The sequence below is a fragment of the Vidua macroura genome, chromosome 24 (genome assembly GCF_024509145.1).
Source record: "Vidua macroura isolate BioBank_ID:100142 chromosome 24, ASM2450914v1, whole genome shotgun sequence".
NCBI lineage: Eukaryota > Metazoa > Chordata > Aves > Passeriformes > Viduidae > Vidua > Vidua macroura.
In genome coordinates this window covers 7335756-7357659 of record NC_071594.1, presented here as the reverse complement: position 1 = coordinate 7357659, position 21904 = coordinate 7335756, and the positions used below count along the sequence as shown (strand labels likewise).

Here is a 21904-nt window from a genome sequence, read left to right as displayed (position 1 = left end):
CTCGCGAGAGCGGGCGGCGGCGGGAGGCACGTGGGGGCGCCGCCGGCCCCGCCGCCGCCGCCATGGAGGAGCCGCCGCCGCCGCCGCCGCCTCAGGCGGCCCCGCCGCCCGCCCCGCCCGACGGCGCCGCGCCCGCGGCCTCGCTGGACGGGGAGCCCGCGGCCGAGGCCGCCGCCGCCGAGTGGAACATCCCGCCCAACGCGCCCGCCTGCATGGAGCGGCACCTGGAGCGCGCGCACTACCGCGCAGGTAGCGGGGCGGCGGCGCGGGGGGCCCGGCGGGCCCGGGGCTCCGGGGCGCTCCCCGGGCGCTCCCCGCGCGTCTCCCCGCGCCTCCCCTCGTGTCTCTCCCGCAGACGGGGCCCTGCTGCTGGGCGCCTCCGGGCTGAACGGGCGCTGCTGGACCGGCTCGCTGTGGGTGTTCGCCGAGCCCCGGCGCGCCCCCAGCGAGGGCTTCTGCACCGCCGGCGTGCAGACCGAGGCGGGGGTCGCCGACCTGTGCTGGCTGGCCGACAGGGGCATCCTGGTGGCCTCCGACTCCGGTAAGCGATGGGGATGCCCCGTCCTTGGCTGGGGTGCGCCTGTCCCCTCTGCTGAGCTGGCTGTCCCCCCAGCCCCACCCTGGGTGGGTGTCCCTGGCACGGAGCTGGCTGTACCCCCGGCCCCACCCTGGGTGGGTGTCCCTGGCACTGAGCTGGCTGTACCCCCGGCCCCACCCTGGGTGGGTGTCCCTGGCACGGAGCTGGCTGTCCCCCCAGCCCCTCCGTGGGTGGGTGTCCCTGGCACTGAGCTGGCTGTCCCCCCAGCCCCTCCCCATCTCAGAGGTGGGTGGGTGTCCCTGGCACTGAGCTGGCTGTCCCCCTGTGTCCCCCAGGTGCAGTGGAGCTGTGGGAGCTGGAGGAGAACGAGAGCCTGATCGTGAACAAGTTCTGTAAATACGAGCACGACGACATCGTGACCTCGGTGTCTGTGCTGGCCGGCAGCAGCCAGGCTGTCAGCGGGGGCAGGGATTTCTGGTGAGTGTGCCCAGCCTGGCAGCCTGTGCCCGGGCTGTGCTGGGCGCTCACTGCCCGCTCTTGTCCACAGCGTGAAGGTCTGGGACATCCCGGAGCAAACGGTGCTGCACTCCTACAGAGGTGAGTGCCAGCCCACCCCTCTCTCTCCTTTTTATATCCCCTTGACATCCCACCTTGACCCTTTTCCCCTGCCCCCTGGTGTGGCTCCCCCGAGCTCAGGGCTGGCACAAGCCCTGTGGCCATGGTTGGATGGGCAGCTCATCACTGTGGTAGGAGGCAGCTGGCTGCTGCTGAGCAGAAGTTATCCCGTGTCTGGGCATAACTGTTGAACTGCTGTGCCTCTGGAGGGCCTTGGGAATATGTGGGAAAGTCGGATACCATCTTTGAGGCTCTTTATCCTTTTGTGCTTTTGGTAGCTCACTCCGATGCAGTGACATGTGTGGCTTCCTGTCCTGGTAAGGACACTGTGTTCCTGTCCTGTGCTGAGGTAAAGCTCACTCTATTGTCTGAATCTACCCCATTTAAATGAGATTTAACTTCAGGCATTTGCAGTTTAATGCACTTAGAAACTATCTCTTGTGCAACCTGCTTACCTGGGTTATTGCAGTGGTCCAGTCTGATAAATTTATAATCACTTTGCCAAGCTGATTCCTACAGGTTTGTGTCAAATTTTGGGAGCTCCTAGGTCTGTCCTGGGGATGACTGAAGGCTGCACTTGGTGACAGCATCATTTTAACCCAGAGGAAAACACGGGGTCATTTTGCCTGTGAGTCAGCAGTGAATCTGAATTTGTGCCACAAAGAAACTGTAATTCTTTTCATTCCTTTTGGATTTCTAGGACAACAGAACTTTACTCTGGGACACCAGATGCCCCAAACCAGCTACTCGAATTGGTATGTCTCTGTGTGTAGTCACTGCTTCTGCATGAGTGTGTTGGAAGAAATAAATTGTTTTATGCCTGACTTCTAACTCCAAATCTAGTGATGTGCCCGTTAAAAGTTAAGGAGGTCTAACGCTGTCACAGAAGCACGATAAGCTTAAAACACTTGTCTTGCTGCAGTAGCAGTGCTCAGTGAGATAGATGAGGAATATCTTTGTGCTGCCTCCTTCCACACTCACCCGGTTTCTTCCCTCGCAGTTTGCAGTGCCTGTAATTACCTCCCTACCTCAGTCATGTGGCATCCACAGAAAAGTGACATCTTTGTCTTGGGTAAGAATCTGCACTCTCACCAGGCAAGCCAAGGTGGCTGTTTTCACAGGACAGGTTTTCCTGTAACCTCAGTGCCCCTCTCTCCCAGGTGATGAAAGTGGAACAGTTGCACTGGTGGACACAAAGAATCCTGACTCTGCCCTCAGCGCTGCCGTGCACACCCGAGGCATCACAGGCTTCGCTTTCTCTGCACACAGGTACTGAGTGATTCTGGCACAGAACGTGGCACTGCATCCCCTTAAAAGCCTTAGTTATTTTTGAGTAAAACCTACGAGAGTGCCAGTTTTGGTCTTCTCATCAAGGAGATTGTAGCAGAGAGTAGAATAAACCAAGCAATGTCTCACTTCCGACGTGTGAATGTCCACCACAAGAATTAATAACTGACCCACACACTGTGGGGATTTTTCTAATTAGTCACCTCTGATTAAAGAAGGATCACTTGTTTTCAGACTCTAATTGAGTATTCCCACTAGTGTACTGGCACTCTGCCAAATGCTGATGAAAACATATTTGTAAGACACTTGTGAGTTCATCCAGAACCTCAGTCTGGATCACTAAGAGTCCTGCTGTTCACAAGTTTATCCCTCAAAGTGCTTGTATTTGCTTATTTTAACTGTGCTCTCATCTCTCTCTAGTTCACCCTTACTGGCTTCCATCAGTGAAGACTGTTCAGTTGCTGTTCTTGACTCAGACCTCTCAGAGGTGTAAGTACAGACAGAATACTCACTGCTGTTGTCTTCGTGTCTTCTCGAGTTAATTATTAATACACAGGATGGGGTGGAAGGGACCTTAAAGATCATTTATCCCACCCTCTGCCACAGGCAGGACACCTCCCCCTATCCCAGGTGCTCCAAGCCTTGTCCAGCCTGGCCTTGGACACTTCAGGGCTGGGGCAGCCACAGCTCCTCTGGGCAACCTGGAGGTGAAAATGTTCCTAAATAGAGGAGCATCATCCTAACAACCCAGCAGTTAGGGATTGCACAAGCCCACATTCTCTCTAATGATGGCTAATGTTGGTGTTTTCCAGGTTCAGAAATCATTCTCATCGAGACTTTGTAAAAGGCTTGTCCTGGTCTCCTTCAGATGATGCCTTGCTCACTACAGTTGGATGGGATCATCAGGTTTTACATCACACTGTCCCCCTACCAGCTGGTGAAGCTTCTGGAATCAACTGTGTAAAAGAATAGTTTTATAAACTCGTGGTCCAAGTTCCTTGCTGGCATCACTTTGATTCTGCTGAAGTCACAGGTGTGTGAGCTGGAGTGGGGTCTGTTGTCTGCCTCCAAGCTTGTGGCTAAGAAGGTTCCTGTAGTAATTTTGAATTAGGCATAAGTTAGTTACAAACCAAGCTTTATTCTCTCCTCAGGAGTGGCTTCTCCTGTAATAAAAGACTTTGGTTTTACTCAGAAAAAAATTGACTTCAGGCACAGAGGAGACTTGGAGAGACAGGGAATTAGGTGTAGTGAAAAAAGAAATAAAGTCAAAAAGACTTGATTCTTTCCTCAGTTCTCCAGACTACCCATGGAATTCATAGAAGCTTCTGGGGGAGGTTAGCAGCATGCCTCTTGTTGGGTAGATGTGAGAGCCTCACCCTTACAGAGCAAAGTTCTTTGCTCTGTAAATCAGGTGGAATGAAAAGGCCCGGTGGGATTCAGGGCTGGAAGGGTTCCAGGCTGTCCTTAATGCAGCACGTGGCTGGTGGGGAACATTCAGCCTCAGTACCAGTGTGGAGCCTCTGGTGAGCACTGGTTGTGCACTGGTGTAGAATCCCAGCTTGGTGCCAGGGTGTAAAGGAGGATCCCAGCTGGAGCCCTGCAGCTGCAGCACCCCTGGGATGGTGCTGGAGTCCCGGCGTGCCAGGGGCACTGGCAGGGGCTGGCAGCAGGAGGGAGCGGGTGCTGTGCTCTTGGACACCACGGTTCATCTCCTCTGTGCTGAAGGCAGCTTACTCAAGGATAAGACCTGTGAGCAAAAGGTTTACGTGGGGGAAAAACTGGACTAAGGACTTCAGTTGTCATTTGCTTGCTCCTGTACCAGACTCTGCTTAGTGATAACCCAGATCCCTGCACTTGTGACGAGTGACTTCTTGTGCTGGCACTGAGGGGACAGGACAGTGCCCTGCCCCCAGACCAGACTGCACAGAACCCCTAGAGAACATACATTTCTAACTCAGCTCTTTACCTGGAGAAAGTCACTGCTCTGCATGCACTGCTGCTGCTCTAGGTATGGCTCGGTCTGGCCTAGTATTTCCTAGACAGAATTAAGCAAGTCCTGACTGATGAAACAAAAATACAGTTGAAATGAATGTTACCCCCGGTTCTTCAGCATGATAGCAGCACCTAAATGTACACTGCTTCCAGTTTTTATCTCTGCATACACATAGGTTTAGTTGTGCAAAGCCCATAATTAATTTTTAGGCAGACTAAGCTTTCCCAGGCTCTGTACTTTTCTCATACTCTTTGTAAACCTCACTTGCTGCTTTTTAAATTCCCGTGTCATACAGGTGTTCACAGCAACTTCTGTTCTAGAGCAGTGTATGACAAGAAATGGTGAATGATGATAAAAACTGACACGTTTCCTTAGAAATACCCCTTGAACCACAAAGTCCCCTGCTGGGGACCTGTGATGCTGTACTGGAACAGGTCTTGGGCTGGTTCTGAAAAAGTTGTCTTGGAAAATGGTTTTCATTTGTGACTGGGTTTAAGTTCCACTGGGCCACTTCTGTAGCACTGAAGAGCCAGCTGAGATCATCCACACAGTTCAAGTTGTGATTTCAGTCCCTGATATTAAAACTGTTCTTAAATAAATGTTCACCGTATTCCTGTTCAATGCCAGGCAACTACAGTTCTTCAGCACTGCTGCAAGGCAGGCTCTGGCTCCTGCTGCTTTTCAGGAAGTTTTTCTTTCCAGAACTCTGAACTTGGGGTTCCATTGTGCACAGCTAAAAATAAAAGTTCAAATGTCAGACATTAAACCACATTAGGTTCCTCGTATTGCCACTCCTGAGCAAAACACAACAGTCCGTGGCAAAAGGCTCATGGTGGGTGCTGAAGCCTGTAGGGAGAGCAGGTCACGGGTGATATATTAACTGTTTTACAATTAAAGACCAAACAACCCTCAGTGCTTCAGCATCCGCAGGTGTTTGTGGTGCCACGGGATGGCAGCAGCTGCCTTGACAAGGGCAGGGCAGCACAGCCGCAGCTCTGCACGCTGCCTGAAGGAGGATCTGCTTTTGGGTGTCCAGCACTTGCACTTGGGGTTTTTCACTCGTAAGCACAGAGGAGCACAGTTCAGGGGTCACTCCTGGGGTGCAGTCGGCTCAGAGTTGTGGCAGCAGTGCTGGCTCTGCAGTGAAGTCGCAGGGACGCGCGGGCAGCGCAGCAGGAGCACCACAATCCAACCAGCCCCTGCTGGCTCTGCAGCTCCCTGCCGAGGAATGGAGGGACTGCTGTGGGGTTTGTGCCTCGCAGCTCTCCCTGCACCACACCGTGCAGGTCTGGGGACACTTGGGTGCATCCACTGTGGCTCCAGTGAAAGCTTCAAGGTGCACATTGCCCCCTCGCCCTCCCTCACACAGAGCCTGCCTCTGTAGCCAGAGCTGGATGAAGGAGATGAGAATGCAAATCAGTTTAATTCTGAGTGCAGAGGAGCAGCCACGCTGCAGACAAGCCTTTTGTGTTGCTGCTTGCATTGCTCACACTGTGCTTGCAGTTTTGGGCACTGCATTCGAGTTGGGACTCGTAGCAGGTGTGAGAGTTTCGTCCCTGATGAGCAGCTCCAGCCCAAACACTATTTATAGAAGCAGCTTCTCTGCCAGCCTGCCCAACCAGCTGGGTGTGAGTGACAGAGCTCACTGGGCTCCTAAAAACACCAAAATGGCCACAGGCTTTGGATCAACTGCTCAGGGAAACTGGACCAAGCCCTGGGTAAGCTGAAATTCAAACCCTTGCTGAGCTACCTTTTCCCATCCTTTCAGGGACGTGCAAACTTCCCACTCCTCCAGCAGACAGACCATGTAAGCAACACTAAAGAAAGTCAGGCCACACATGTCATAAAACATCCAGAAATGTTTAATGCAAGAAGGTTGGTGTTCAATGGCACTCATAAATAAGAGACTTTGTTCAATACTTTACAGCTAAAGCTTTGTTACACTCCCCAAGCAGGAACTTGTGAGGAAGAGGCAGCTGCAGGGGATAATTTCAGTTGTATCACGACTTGAATTACCACACTGCATCAGAGAGGGTGAAGTGAGAATAATTCCACACTCAGGCTTCAGGATTGCTCTCAGCACTGGGCTGAGGAGGGTGCTTTGCTCCGTTAATACCCCTTAGTTTTGTTTCTTACTCTGTTGCTAAATTTCTGGAGTGAAAGAGCTGGGAGGAGCAGGAGCAGGAGTGGGAGGACAGTTTACCCACGTAGCTGACACTGCCCCAGGAAGAGGGGCTCGTCCCCATCCCTGCAGCCCTCACTCCTGAGAGATCTAACTCTGTCCCTGGCTGCTTTGGCTGCCAACAGCTCTGACAGTGGTTCCTTTGTCACACGGAATCAACGGTGCTCCTTCCTGAAATACCAGACTTTGCTGAATGCATTCAAAGGAAGCAGGGATAGTCCAAAGTGTTTGAAGAGTACAAGAGCCCCACTGCTGAAAACCTGCATGCTAACCAGTCCTACAACTGGGAGGAGAGTCCAGCCTGATCTAGTGAGAGCTCAGTCCCCTGTGCAGTCCCTGAATGGTGTTCTCGAATGAAGAGTGGCTATTTTATAAAGCTCACTTATATTATCACACTTCTAATACTAAATTAAAACAGCTATGTCTGCTAGAAATGAGACACTCGAAGTGTCTAAGACCATATTTCACCTGCACGTGAATTGTGTGTCTGGGTGAAGTAGTAAATGAGACATTTAAAGCAGGTACCAACATTGGAGTGTCACATTTTTCTCTAAAAAGAGAAAAAAATCTTGTGTTGGGGAGATTGTAATTTGGAAGAATTCTTGAGGTGGAACATTGCACACATACCCCCCTGCCCCCTCAATTTCTGGGCAAAGTCAGTATCAAAAGCTGAAATTGCCCACCCAGCATTAAAATTGTTTCTGAGAGCTCATTTGCAAATATAGCTTATTATTTTGAAAAAAAAAAAAAGTATCTGGAAGAAAAAAAAAAAAACCCATGAAGTTGCAACATTATCAAAGAGGCTTCTTTGCTTGCTTTCAAGTTAAACTGGTGAAACTTCATCCAATACCAAAACATGACCCTGAAGCTCCTCAAGGAGGATCATGGATTGACTTCTACAGATGAATAAGAGTGCTCAAGATGCTCCTTGCATGGAGAAAATTCCATGTTTTGGGGCAGCTGGTATTCCACATGACACTTGACACACTTAAATGTCCTTATAGTTACTCCATAGTCACTTTTCTCCATAAATATTTTTTTAAAACCAACACCCAGATATTAAAAGCCTATTATTTCAATACTGGCTGGGGTGAGCAATGGAAATCTTCTAAGTCACTATGACTTGCTGGCATAAAAATGCCCTTTGAATTAGCTATTAGACTGATTATTGTATTTGCATTTTCATTTTATTCACAGCAAAGTGAAGTTCAGAATACTTTAAAGCTGCTGCAGTATCTGAAAGGGCTGTTAAATTATTAGGTAAAGCTGGAAATAACACAAAACACAGAATGTCAATGACATGACTCGAATATCAAGATAACTTTTGAGAATTCCACTGTGAAGGAAAATTTATCCCTGATTTTGAGCTGAATTGTAGAGCAAGAGCTGCTTGCAGGCCACATCCAGGTGTGTGCCAGGCAGGGTAAGCTGGAGTGGAACCAGTGGTATTTATAGCATTGAAAATAGAAAGTGCTTTCCATAAAAACAGACTCATGTCTCAAAGTGCTTTTAGTTTATCAGTGATAAGAAAAAATTCTCTACAAGTTTTTACAGTTATCTTACAGTGATTTTCAGCAGGTTTACCTAGGAGGAAGAGTCTCTGTTTGTAGTTTCAGGAAGTTGGCTATTCACAACTCAGGTCAGCTGTCGTGAGAGCCCACTGCTCACTCTGGAAGCTGAAACCCTCTTGAGGGCTGCTCTCAGCTCCCACCCCTGCACAGGCACCAGCAGGGCCAGGTCTGCACGTGCAGCACCTGGGAAAGCTCTGAGGGAAGGAGCAGGAGCCAGCTCCCTTCGGGGTGTCCCTGCAGACACCCCACACGCCACAGGATAAACACAGTCACACTGAAATTCAGCTTCTCGGTCCCCAAACCAGGCACATGGAAGCCAAGTCTCAGTGGAACAGTTAATGAGGACACTTTGGGGGTCACACGGGTGTGAAGTGGCAAGAGAGCCCTCGGGGAGAGCACCTGGGCGAGTCGCTGGCACCCACCAGCCCAAGGAAAAGGATTGCTCCGTGTCCCACATCTCCAAAGTGATGCACAGCCTTCCAGGCAGGCCTCACAGCCTCCTTCCTCGAGGAATAATTACCAACAGAAACATTTACAGCGACCAAAAGGCACAGAAAGCAAGGCCCCTGCTCCCGAAGCTGCTCCTGGAGAAGGGTCAGAGCCCGGCTCGGCAGGACGGGCACTGACTGCTCAGAGCTGGGTTTGAGGCAGAATTGATTTGCTCCAAACTCTTGAAGGACAGAAAGGGTCAGGATCTAGGCATCCTAAACTCTCCTCCTATCCCACTGGCCTCACATTCTTATTTTAATCCCTGACATTTAGCTACACACTGCTTTGCTTCCATTGTGCACACCTCTCAGCTGGTTTCTCCCTGCTCCCAAACATGCTGGAGCTAAACCAATTAAAAAACAAACCGAAATCAATCTTTCCAGTGGTGATGCTCTTTAAGGAGAGTTGAGGATGCTCTTTGGCTTTCCTAGACAGCCTATCAGGCTGCAATTCTGAAAATAATCCAGGAGGGAAAAATGGGAAAAAGGGAAACCACGTTTGCTCACGTAACAAGGCAGCGGCCTGCCCTCCGCAGTAACTCCTCTCCATGGCAGTCTTTTGGGAAAAGTCCAGTCTCGGGCTCAGTCCCCACCTTCTCCGTCAGCAGTTTCGAGCAAGTGCACTTTCAGGCTGGGCTGGGGCCGTCCCTGGTGCCCGTAGGGAAGGAAAGGACCGAGCCAGGCACCTTCTGGCCCCTTCCCGGCCGGCCGCCGGCGGGGCACCCCGGGGCCCGGCCTACCGGTGGCTCTGGTAGGGGTAGGAGATGGGCTGCCGGGTGCCCGGCCTGACCGTGAAGGTGTTGGAGGGTCCCCCGTAGTGCGAGGTGCCATGGGCAGGCCTGGAGGGAGAACAGAGGGGCGGTCACCCAAAGCCAGCCCAGGCGAGCCTTGGCGCTCAGTCAGCGCCGCGGGGATGGATTTCATCTCCCCTCAGGGAGGTGGGGAGGGCAGGGACGTGGGCACCAGGGCCACAGCTGGCACCAGCGAGGGGCCGTGGACGGTCACTGCCCTCGAGCAGGAGCCAGGAGCGAGCACGAGCCAAGGGGCAGCGCCCTCCCCGGAAATCCCAGTTCCAAGGGACGCCGAGGGCAGGGAGGGGTGGGCTCGGGGGGGCACGTACCTGCTGGCCGTCAGCACGCTGGCGGGCGAGAAGTCCCCGTTGTGCCCCTTGTACTTGGCCTCGGCGCCGCCGTACGCCGTGGGTTTCCCAGCGGCGTCCGTGGACGCCCGCCGGCCCTGGGCGCTCGAGGGGCCGTTCCTGTGTGGAGGGCCCAGGCGGCGAGACCCCTCCCCGGGTGTGGGGCTGAACCCCCCCGGGCCGTAGGAGGAGAGGGTGGAGGAGAGCGTGCCCGAGGCCCGGGGGGCTGCGGCTGCCCGGGGGTAGGAGCTGTCGGGCTCCGACACGTACAGGCGCTTCTTGATCAGCGGGCGTGGGTTGGGGCCGTGGCTGGGGAAACTCGTGGAGCTGCTGTAACCCGCGTTCTGGGGTGTGAAGTCGCCGTTCCTCCAGCTCTTCTCCGAGGCCAGCGGAGCTGCTGGCTCCTGGCTGCCCCCGTAGATGCGGCTGTAGCCAGCCCACCTGAAATAGCGCGGCTCTCCCGAGCCCCGGCTGCTGTCAGGGACGCTGGGGCACTTGCGGTTCTCCTCCCGACTCGGGAGGGGACCCTCGTCCACCTCGTTGCTGAATTCGGGGGGTGGGGGGATAATGCCGAAGTCCAGCGCCGTGTCCCCGTTCTCCTCCTCCCCGGGCGCTCCGTGGCGGGCCGGGCCGGGCTGGCTCGGCTGCCCCGAGTCCAGCAGGCCCCGGAGCAGGCTGGAGGCAGCGGCTCGCCGGGGCCCGGGGGGCTGCGCCTCGCCCGCCGCCCGCACGTCCCGGCCCTGCTCCGAGGAGCTGGAGAAGGAGGGGGCTTTGCTCCCCGCTGGACTGGCCGCAGACGGCCGAGGCACCACGGTGAAGGAGTAGGGCTTGGACTCGTGGCGGAAGAAGCTGGTGGGGGTGGTGTCCGACGAGGCACTGCTGAGTCTCGGCGGTGGTTTCGCCCTGAGCGCGGCCGCCCCGTCCCCGCCCTGGCGGCCCCGCTGGGCACGCTGCCGGGCCGCCAGCAGCAGGGCCATGGGCGAGCCCCGCTCCACGCGCTCCCCCGTCACCGGGTGGATCAGCACCTCCTCCTGCCCCGCTCCCGAGGCGTCCGGGGGGCTCCTGCCCGAGCTCCTGGGGCAGGGGGGCTCAGCTGGGCCCGGGGCACAGGGCGGCTCGGCCGAGCTGGCCCCAGCCCGGTGCACTTTGTACTGGAAGATGGCCGAGCTGGGCTGTGGTGCCGGGCTCTGTGCAGGGGACACAGGGGCTGAGCAGGGGCTGGGAGCTGGGGACTCCTCTGCCGGTCCCTGGGGTGGGCCTGGGGGACTCACGCTGCTGTTGAGGGACCCAGGAGCAGGGCTCACGTCCTCTGTGACCTTGGCGGCAGCAGGAGCAGGATGCTCCTCGTGATCTGTCTCATCCTTCTCCACAGCAGCCGCCGGGGCTGGGAGCGGGCTGGGGACTGGTTTTGGCACCACTGAGTCACTCGTGTCAGGAGAGCTCTTCCTCAGGTCAGGGGGGCTCTTCCTCACCTGTGGGGTGCTGATGCCATTCTCCACACCCTGCTTCTGGCTGCTGAGCCCTGGGGCAGGTTTCCCCTCTTTCTTCAGGGACAGCACAGCCTCCAGCTCGTTCCTGATCGTCATCACGCTGCGGGGCTGTGTGTCAGGGCTGCTCTCCGGGGCGGTGACTGCAGCGCTGGGAGAGCCCCCACTGGTGCTGGGGGGGCTGCTGGGCACCGCTTTCTTCTCGCTCTCCCCTCCCTTGGATAACCCCGTGTCCTTGCGGGCGAGCTGGGGCTCGCTGAGCCCCGGCTCACGGCTGCCAGCACGGCTGGGGCCGCTGTCCACGGGCTGGGGAGCAGCCGGCTTCTCCAGCGGCCTCTCCTCCCGGCGCGGGGAGCGCAGCAGGGCCGAGAGCTCGTCCCGCAGCTTGTTCAGGTTGTTGGCATCCTTCCAGTCATCCTCGCAGGTCGGGTAGTCCGGAGGAGGGAGATCCAGGTCGTTGGCAGTGAGAGGTTCAGATTTTGGAGGGGAGTCTCTCCCGGCTGTTTTCAGCTGGGGAATCTTCTCCCCCTCGGAGCCCGGCAGAGGGGACGGGCGCCCGGCGGGATTCGCCCCTTGGCTGAGCCCTGGGCCCGGCTTGGGGCTCAGTGGAGGGGGCACAGCCGGCTTCCCAACGCCCTGTCTGAGCCCGGAGCTCCTCTGCTCGGCTTCTCCCAGCCGCGTCTTGCCCGCGGGTCTGATGGTGAAGCAGGGTGGCAGGGCTGGCCGGGCGTGGGGCTGCCTGGGGACGGGCTCCCGCTGGCCCTCCTGCACCGGGATGGACGAGGAGCGCGCCGGGGCCGGCGGCGGCACCTTGAACGACCTGGGGAAGGTGAGGTGCGGCTCGGGCTTGGGCTGCAGGCTCTCCTTGGGGCTGGGGGCCGCGGGCGCCCCGGCCTCGGCAGGGCAGAGCGGCCCCTCGGCCTCCGCCTGCCTCGTGTTCAGCACCGTCTCGGATTTCCACTTGGACAAGCCGGGGCCGAAGGGCGCGGGGTCCCGGGCGCCCGGCGGGGCCGGCGGGATGAAGTCTGGAGGAGCCGGAGTGCTGGGGGAGGACAGGGCGGAGGCGGGAGGCGGCGGGGCTGCCATGGCAGGAGGTGGTGGCACCATCTCGGGTGGCAGCGGCGGCGGTGGTGGCAGCATTTCGGGGGGTGGAGGGACCGGCGAGGCCAGAGGGGGTGGCACAGGCGCTGGAGGGGGTGGCACAGGCGCTGGAGGGGCTGGCACAGGCGCTGGAGGGGGTGACACAGGCGCTGGAGGGGGTGGCACAGGCGCTGGAGGGGCTGGCACAGGCGCTGGAGGGGGTGACACAGGCGCTGGAGGGGCTGGCACAGGCGCTGGAGGGGGTGGAGGCGGTACCGATGGCGGTGGGGGGATGTCTTCACCCAGGTCATCCCCATCGAGGGCCTGCGGGCGCAGGTCCCCCACCGAGCTGTACATGCGATAATTGCCATTGAGCTGGGAGCCGGAGCCTGCAAGAGCAGCGAGAGCACAGCCCTGTGAGCACCCCTCCATCCGTGCTGGGCCAGCCTGGCCTGTGCCAGTGGCCTGCCCAGCGAGCCAGCCCCTTGCCAGGCTTGTCTAAAACTTCCTCAACTGTAACAGCCACCCTGCCTCACCCCTTAGGAATTAATTAATTTTCAATGACTTCAAAAAATAATTAACAGCAGACTCTATTTTAGCATGAAAATATATGAGCAGACTGTCTGCTCCGGAGCTGGGTACACACACACTTCCTGCCCTGAGGGCTCGGTGAGCGCTCTGTGCTGGCCAGGACTGCACAGAGAACATCCCTTACCAAGAGCTGCCTTTTCCACAAAGTCTTCTGGCACCGACGGCGTTGGCACAGCCACCCCATGGGATTCTTGGGCGTTCTGCAGGAGTTGAGAAAACAGAGCTGTCAGCCTTACAGCCAGGATCAGAGCAAAGGGCTGACAAGCAGCTGGTAATTTGTCCACACAAGCCCTGATGGGATCCAGGGCAGTGTTGGTGATATGGAGGTCCCAGTGGAAGCTGCTGCTGACAGGGTTTGAGGGGAGGAGTGAAGTGGTCAAGGCTGCACAGGCCATGGACACAATTCCCAGTGGTCAGGCGTGAGGGCTGGAGAGGAATTCAGATATTTCACACCCCCCTGGGGCTGCCCAGCCGCCAGGGCTCCTCACCGTGCCACCCTGAGCAGCTCCCCTGGGATGGGGTGGGTACTTCTCTGCAGCAAGCACTGCCACAGCCACGTACAGACAGACAGACCTCCAGCCTTCGGGGAAACTGGCACCAGCATACCTGAGCTCTCTGGGGAAAACTGCTCCTTGTGTGGCTTGTGTTTGGCTCGCAATTACTCCCTTCACGTTCGTGCTGAGAAGTCGGCAGTGCCTTCAGCTGGTACAGGACCAGCAATTTGGCAGCCTACACATCTGGGAGGACGCCCGAAGCGAGGGCACTGCGGGTGATTGCAGCCACCCAGTGAGACACTCGGGCAGGCTGCCTCACCCGGAGCGCTGATGGGGCTCTGCCAGCAGCAGAAGCCTCTCCTGTCCCTGACTCACAGCCCGGGTGGCTCCGAGGGGCTGGGGTGGCTCGGGGACACCCCTGGGCACCCGTGTGCAGGGCACAGCTGCTGCTGAGCCGGGCACCGGCGGGGTGAGCAGCCCGGCCGGGAGGGACCCGGGGCAGAGTCAGAGAGATGCAGAGCTCCGAGGGAGCATCCAGCGAGGGACAGGACACGGCAGCGCTCAGGGACACGCTGTCCCATTGCCAGGCTGCACATCCACCCTGCTGCATTCCTGCTCACCCCAGGCAGCTGTTTGCGCTGCTAACAGCCCTTGACAAAGGAAATGTTATCCTGCCATCAGCCTGCGCCTCTCCCCAGCCATTTCCTGCACACAAAAGCCTGGATAATGATTGAGCCCCTGCCCTTTGCCTTTCTCTGCCGTTATCTCCATTTTTACATCTGATCGCTACGGGATTCCAAAGTCTCCTGGATCAAAGGTCAGCTGGGTCTGTCCATCAGCCCCATCCAGGCTCAGACAGCACATCACAGTTACACTGCCCTGCCTGGGGAGCTCGGGAGCTGCTGCGGCACAGCTGATTCAGCAGCAGCACCTGGGCTCCTGTGGAAGAGCCCTGGAATGCCCCAGCTTTGGCCAAAATAATCGGAAAATGCACTTTTGTCACTTGCTACGTGCATCACCCTGCGGATGACCAAAGATCCCCTCTGACCACAAGGGAATGAGGCAGTTACAGGTGACCCAGGAGTGAGGGAATTCGTATCCCTGGGATTGCACAAAGGAGCAGACAACTCCGTGCTGGTGGTGAAGCCAAGGGCTGCAAAGACATGAGGGCAGATCCTGAACTTCATCTGAGAGCCAGAGGGAAGACAAAGGCCAAGAGAGGCACTTCAAGAGCTGATAGTTAAATTGTCCAGAGCAATGAGCTACCAAAATCACAAAGAACAAACCCGGGCAGTTCCCAATTGCCATGGAAATCCATCGCTGCAGGTTTGAGAGCACCCCCAGGGTAGCTGCTCATTTGCAGGGCAACAGAGATGTCTGAGATTTGCAGCATATGCATCACCTCTTCGGAGGAGTGCAGAGGGACTGGCAGTCAGAAGAGAGCAGTGCAAAGCTGGAGGACACAGCCTGCACTTCATAAAGGAGCAGTCATTTTGGACGTGTCATTTCAAACTGGGCAAGCCTGTTCGTCACCAAAACCTTCTGTGGCAGTTGCTAATGCTCAGCATCTCTTAAAAACCACCCATCCCCACGTCATGAGCTGGCTTCTAAAATGGAAAGCATCCCCAGCACGCTGCCAGTCTGCAGAGATGGTTGGGAAGATTGTTCCCGGTGTTTGCTCGGGGTGTGGCCAGCCCAGAAAACCTCCAGCTGATTCAGGGCAGGCTCTGGGTGCTGTGCCAGGAACCTGCATTTCCAGTTTGTGGTACCTGAATCAGATTTGTGCCTGCTGAGGATCCCGAGGGGGGAAGCTTTCACTGTAACCACCAGGAATCACTTTTCATCCCTGGAACAGAGTCAGACGTCCCCAGTGAAGGGAGCCTGCCTGTCCCCATGGTCCCCAGCTCCCCGGGCTCTCAGGAGCCCACCCATTCAATGACCAAGGTTTGAGGCTGCCCGTTACAAAAGCCACCCCAAAAATACAACTGCTGAGCACCCTGGGATCTCAGAGAGGCCTGGAACATCTCTGAATATGAAGAGCTGCCCCCAAACTCCCTGTTTTTGAGCTAGGGCAGCGGAGGTTTGCTGAAGGAATTCATTCCCCGGGATGCCTGCAGTGCTGGGGGAGCCAGGTGGGCAGGGGGAGTGCGGGGACCCCTCCCCTGCAGTCCCTGTGGGACAGCCCAGGGCCGGGGGGAGGAAGCTGCTCCGTGTGGGAAGAGCTGCCAGGTGCAGAGGCACAGGAGCTGCGGGGCAGGGCGTGTGCATCCTCCTGACTCACCGGGAGCTGCTCAGTGGGTGGGGGAAAGGGTTAAGGCAGGAGCTGCAGAACAGCCCCGTGCAGGTGTGTACCTGGTGCAGGTATGTACGTGGCAGCAGAAGAGTCTGTGCCAGACCGAATCATGATCAAACCTCACCAAAAGCGTGCAAACACCCAACACGCACCGATCCTTCAAAACGCTGCCTTTTCCTACGAATTCCTTCAGTTAAAGCTGGTACTGTGGAGGAGAAGCCCAGGTTTGTGAGGGACCCTCAGAAGGGAAAAAGAGCGCCAGGGCCAGCTGTGCCTCTGTGGGCAGCAGCAGCACCAGGGCTTGGGTGACAGCCCTGAGGATTTGTCCGGGGGGCAGTCCTGCTGTTAACCCCTCTACCGCTCACACTCCATTAGCAGAGATCTCCTCCTCGACTAGACCAAAGGATTTAAGCATTTTACTGTCTTCCCTAACCTGCGGGTATCACTTCAGTTTAGCTTCTGACACCTCCAGAGCCTCCCCGAGCACCCCGCTCTGGTGCAAGGGGTGGAACAAGATGAGCTTTAAGGTCCCCTCCAACCCGGCCCGGGATTCTGCGAGTGCTGTGCCCCTGTGTGCTCTGTAGGGGATAAAGCTCTGGGAAGTGCTGCCTGGGGTTCCTCAAAGCCAGCCACAGCCAAGCGTGGCTTCTGGAATTACAGCCACCCCCAGCCCTCTGCTCTGGCCGCTTTGGCCCTGCTGCTGCTGCAGCACTGGTAGCTCTGCAGGGAATGGTTTTTCATAAGAGACTGAAAAGAATCATCCCCTGCACAGGCACAGCATCACCTCAGTCCTCTGCTGCAGCAGGACTTGTTCAGCTCTGCTGGCTCCAGCAACACGCCTGATCCTGGGACAGATCCTGCCAGCACCAGGGAGATAAACTGCAGTGCAAGCCTCATCTCATCTCCATGCTCAGCGATTACTTTTTAATTGAAAATGCAAGTCTGACAGTGCTCACGCCTCTCCCCCAGTGCCTCGGCCGTGCCCCAGACCAGCCTGAACTCAGATCACCTCCTAATCCCTCGCAGCAGCCTCGTTGCAGAGTGGTTCTGCTTTCCACTGCTGCTCTCCCTCGGCTAGGGGCTGAGAGCAGCAGCTGGTCCTGGGCACCAGTTCCAGCCCAGCAGTGACTCGGGCACTCACCAGGGGCAGGAACGTCAGCAGCGGCCGGACCCTCGGACGGGGCTTGAGCGTGGCTGTGCCAGAGTCTGTCACTGTCCCGAAGCGATTGTCACCGTAATAGACCTCGATCACGTCACCTGAGGGGAGAGCAGACTGTTAGCAGCAGCACTGAGCCTGGGCACTGCTGAACACAGCACGGACACCCCGGGACTTCAAAGAGAGCTGTGCAGAATCTGCTGCAGCAGCTCCCAGGAGTGGGCAAAGCCCATCAGACCCCGAGGAAAACCTGGGTGGCTTGGAGGTGAGTGGAAGACAGGAGAGGAAGGTCCCCTGTGCGCAGGATGGGCACTCACAGCCCTGTCACACGCCTGCAGAGCACAGAGAGCCCTCCCTGAGCTCTGCAGGATGGACTGAGGCAGCTCAGGAGGAGCAGGAGGCAATCCTGGCTGCTCTGAGCAGCTGGAATTGAGGGGGGGGCAGCAGCAGAGCTGAGCAGGAGAGGCACAGCTCCTGCCCTTCCTGCCCCGCCAGGCACTCTGCGGGCACAGCACTGGCATCCAAGCCAGAGGGAATTCCAGGTGCTTCACAACACTTCCACACTCCAGCCTGCTTTAGGTGACTTCCCACAGGATGCTGCCGTGGACGGGGGGAGACAGCAGGGCAGGAAGTCACAGGGCCCTGCTGTGGCAAGCAGGAGGAGCCATCAGGAATTCCTGGTTCCCAGCCTTGTGCTTTCACCTTGAACCACACCTCTTGGGCCGGTTTATTTCTGACAGTGAATAAAGCTCATAAAATTAATTTAATTACGCTCTTTGTGTCTGATTAGCAGCATGAATTAACAAGCAGAAATACTGAAGCACGTAAACCCCACCTTGGCTGGAAGGAGATACACAAATAACTCGTAGCCAAGGAGACCGACATTAAAGAAAATCTGAGGTTTGAGGAAGGAGGGGGAAGCAACAAAATGGCTGTGATTGAAGGGAAAGCTGCAGGAGTGCTCCCAACAACAGACTTTGATAGTGAGGAAGGGGGGAGAAGAAGAAGGATGGGCAGAAATCAGGAGGAAGCTCCAAGGGAAGCTTTACGCCAAGTCCAGTGAAAAAGGAGGAGGGCAAATGCCTCTGTGTGCATCCCACAGAAGGAAAGGTTGCATGAACACCTGGAATGGAGAACCTGACCACACCAGGGGCTGGGCATGAGGCAGCACAGCCTCTGCTGAGGGACTGGAGGCAGATGAATTCCACAGAACCTTCAAACACACCACAGGGCCCAGAAGCACGTCAGCCTCTCCCTTCTCCCACTCACCACCCCCAGATTACCCTGGGACACCCCCAGGAGTATCTGCCCTGCTATCGCTGCCCTTCCAGGCAGCCACAGCTTCCCCTCCCTCACACCAAACTTCTCCCACTACAAGTGATTCTTTACACACAGGACATTTTCTCCAGCTTTCAAATCACCAATCAATGTGCTTCAGCCGGCCTGGTCCTACCAAGACTTTATCACTTCCCTGCCTGGGAGGGGCCCAAAAGTGCTCAGGAGGAGCTGCTGGAGTCCCAGGGAGGATAGAGGTGCCAGCAAATTGCCTGGAAGTGTTCAAGGCCAGGTTGGATGGGGCTTGGAGCAGCCTGACCTAGTGGAAGGTGTCCCTGCCCATGACAGGGAGTGGAATGAGGAGAGTTTTAAGGTCCTTTTCTACCCAAACCACTCTGTGATTCTGTGATGATTAATTTTGTGAGTAAGGAGCAGGAATTAAGGCCAAGGCAATAGGAAAGTTTGGACTCAGACAGCCTGAGCAGCGACAGAGTAGTTCTGAGACTTGAAACGATGAGTTTCCTATTTAACAAGTCACTAGGTAAACCCAGTGAGAAACTGGATTAAAGATCACAAAGACTTTGATCCTAGATTACTAAGCATCGCTACCCTGAACGCTTTAATTAAAGGAAAATGAAGTGCTTGTAGTTGTGTTTTCTTTGCTAGATAAACAGGACTTGCCTGCTGGGAGCCCGTCACCAGCAAGACCTGAGCTCTGCCAGCCTCCTTTCCTGGAAGGAGGGATCAGGAAATGCACCCTTGGAAGCTGTGGGAAGCAGCTGGCTCAAAGCACTGGCCTTGCTCCGGCCACTTTCTGACATTCAGCCTGTCCTGGAGACATTTGTGTTTGCCCAGCCATGGGAAATTAAATAAGCAATTTGCCACGCATGTAATGGAACTTCTTCCTCCCCGGGGGTTGCATCACCTGGAGGAGGTGCAGCAGGTTTGAGCCGGGGTATCCACAGCTCCCAGGAGGAGGAGGAGGAGGCATCAGTCACTATATTCAGGAATCTCTGAGTCAGGGACATGCAAACCTACACCCATTGCACATTGCCCAACTTGTGTTTACTTTGTATGAGAAACGAAGGTGGGGATCAGCAGGAGCAGGGGACTCCTCCAGGCACGGAGCCCTGCAGGAAACGTCCCAGAAACAGGGCCCGGGCTGGGGCTGCCGGGCCAGGACTGCGCTGTGCAGGGTGGGTGCAGCACAGCTGGCCCCTGGGCTGCTGGCCATCGGGCTGCTGGCCCCTCGGGCTGCTGGCCCCTGGGCTGCTGGCCCCTGGGCTGCTGGCCCCCCTGGGCTGCTGGCCCCTGGGCTGCTGGCCATCGGGCTGCTGGCCCCCCTGGGCTGCTGGCCCCCCTGGGCTGCTGGCCCCTGGGCTGCTGGCCCCCCTGGGCTGCTGGCCCCTGGGCTGCTGGCCCCCCTGGGCTGCTGGCCCCTGGGCTGCTGGCCCCCCTGGGCTGCTGGCCCCCCTCGGGCTGCTGGCCCCTGGGCTGCTGGCCATCGGGCTGCTGGCCCCCCTGGGCTGCTGGCCCCTGCGCTGCTGGCCATCGGGCTGCTGGCCCCCCTCGGGCTGCTGGCCCCTGGGCTGCTGGCCCCCCTGGGCTGCTGGCCCCTCGGGCTGCTGGCCCCCCTGGGCTGCTGGCCCCTGGGCTGCTGGCCCCCCTGGGCTGCTGGCCCCCCTGGGCTGCTGGCCCCTGGGCTGCTGGCCCCCCTCGGGCTGCTGGCCCCTCCTCACCCCGCTGCCACCGCGGCCCCTCAGCCGCGGGGTCCCACTGCCACTGCATCCCCACCAAGCCAAATTCGGGGCAGAAGCGCCGCGAGGATGCTAAGGAGCGATTCACCAGCTGTTCCTTAGGCTCAGGTTTCAGGATTCCCGGCTCTTCCTCTGCAGTCTGACCCGCACCTGAGCAGAAAGCTTTTGTACTGCCACTGCAGAACCGCAGCCACGGAAATCAGGCTCCTAATAGGCAGACACAGCAACTTCTTTTCTTTTTTCTAATCCAAACCACATCAGAGGGAAGCTTGAATCCTCCTCAGATTTACGACAGTTAGAAATCAGCAATTTTCCTTCTGGGTTGCAGAGTTGCATGAAACTCCCTGTCGCATTTTCATTTTATCTTGGTTTCAGCAGCTTGGCCTTTGGGGTGTAACCACCTCGCAGATGCTTTCACAGACAATACTTCACCCTGCACAGCTCAGCAGGCAGCACTTCCATTTTTTTTACTCTTGGAAGAGTTTGTTGGGCTCTTACAGCCACCAAACTTCATCCACAATCTGCTATCTTCTATCTACCTGGCTCCATTACTATTAATTTGGCTCCCTCCTACATGAGCCTGCAGGGCACCGTATTGCAATTAAAACCACAAAGAAACACAAATAAATCCCGAGGAATATGCAACCCTCAGCTCCCTCCTCGCTCACAGCCCTGCGAGAAACAGGTTTATGAGTAAATAACTCCAACCTGGGAAGGCGCAGATCAAACATGGCGTGGGAAAGCGCGACGGGAAGCAATAAAACCAATTTTCAGCCGCTCATCAGCCTCTTTGAGCCGAGTTTAAGTCTCCGGGAGCGGACCCTCCGCGCCCGCTCGGGGCACGGCTCCGGGACTGCGCTGCCGCATCCCGGTGCCACCGAGCGCTCCCGGAGCTTTCCCTCCGGGCAGCGGCGGAGCCCCCGCCGCCCCCGACCCCACCGCGCCCTTCTCCCCCCGGGACCGCCCCGTCCGAGCCCGCTCGGCTCTGGGGGACACTGACCGGTGCCACCCGCGCTGTCCGAGGTCACCTCCTGCGTGAAGATCCAGGGCGGGTTGGTGGCGAACAGGGAGGCGGCGGTGGGGCTGGAGTGGCGCTTGCCGAAGAGGCGGCTGAAGGTGCCCTGCACCGAGTGCGGCTGGTGCTTCTTCATCCTGGCCGAGCCGGGCGCTGCCGCCGCGCTCCGGGCCGGGCATCCCGCGGCACCGGCGGGGCCGAGCGGCTCCGGAGGGGCGGGGACGGCCCCACCCCCGGGCCCGCCCTCCGCCAGGTGCCCCCGCTCCGAGATCGGCGCGGCCACGGTGAGCCCTGGCTCTGAGAGCCGCGGGGTGGCCAGCGGCGACCCGCCCGGGGCGGCTGCTGGCCCCGCGCAGACACCCCGAACCCCGGACCCCTGACACCTGCCCGACACCTGCCCGACACCTCTGTCCAGGCGCCCCCTGAGCTCTGGAGAGTCTGGTCCAGTGCCCGGCCACCCTGTGGCTGAGGAACCTCTCCCTAATCTCCAATATCCAAACCTCCCTGACCCAGGCGCGGCCGCTCCCTCAGCCCGAAGCCCCGAGGGCTCTGCTCTTCCTCTCCCTGCCGTGTTCCTCCGTCCCTTCACCTTCTGCCAGGCCAGAAACACGCGGTGAGCCCGGGCTGCTCCGGGGCTCGGCGTGCCTTGGATGCAAAACCTTGAAGGCGATGGGATTGACCCCAAACCGTTTCTAGTTTCAGGTACAAAAGCAAATTTCTAGCACTGGTAACGATTTTTTGCGCCATGCAAATAAAAATTGAGAGTTAATGAGTAACATTGGCTACTAATAAATGCAGGGAATTCTGGAGAACTTTAAACCCAAAATAGTTGTCAAACATTAACTCTGAAACAAAGCTTCCAACTTCAGGTTAAGATCTTGTACCTTTTTCTATCTCTACCAAGTTTTGAGAGTCAAAACAATATATATTTTTTTCAGTGATAA

At 57.2% G+C, this 21904-nt stretch overlaps 2 protein-coding genes across 2 annotated transcripts; one reads left to right on the top strand and one right to left on the bottom strand.

Moving 5' to 3' along the window:
- The first annotated feature begins 62 nt into the window (after positions 1–62).
- On the top strand, positions 63–5032 carry WDR77 (WD repeat domain 77). Its single transcript, XM_053998333.1, has 10 exons — positions 63–249; positions 356–541; positions 874–1015; positions 1086–1135; positions 1432–1502; positions 1854–1908; positions 2154–2225; positions 2314–2422; positions 2861–2929; positions 3253–5032. Exons 1-10 carry the CDS (start codon positions 63–65, stop codon positions 3410–3412), a joined length of 1101 nt encoding a protein of 366 aa, XP_053854308.1. The 3' UTR covers positions 3413–5032.
- A 1245-nt stretch (positions 5033–6277) lies between these two features.
- Positions 6278–21096, bottom strand: C24H6orf132 (chromosome 24 C6orf132 homolog). Its single transcript, XM_053998331.1, has 5 exons — positions 20946–21096; positions 16899–17014; positions 13095–13170; positions 9795–12768; positions 6278–9513 (listed from the first exon to the last, which is right to left on the bottom strand). The coding sequence occupies exons 1-5, from the start codon at positions 21094–21096 to the stop codon at positions 9411–9413; spliced, it is 3420 nt and encodes a 1139-aa protein (XP_053854306.1). The 3' UTR covers positions 6278–9410.
- Positions 21097–21904: the final 808 nt, after the last annotated feature.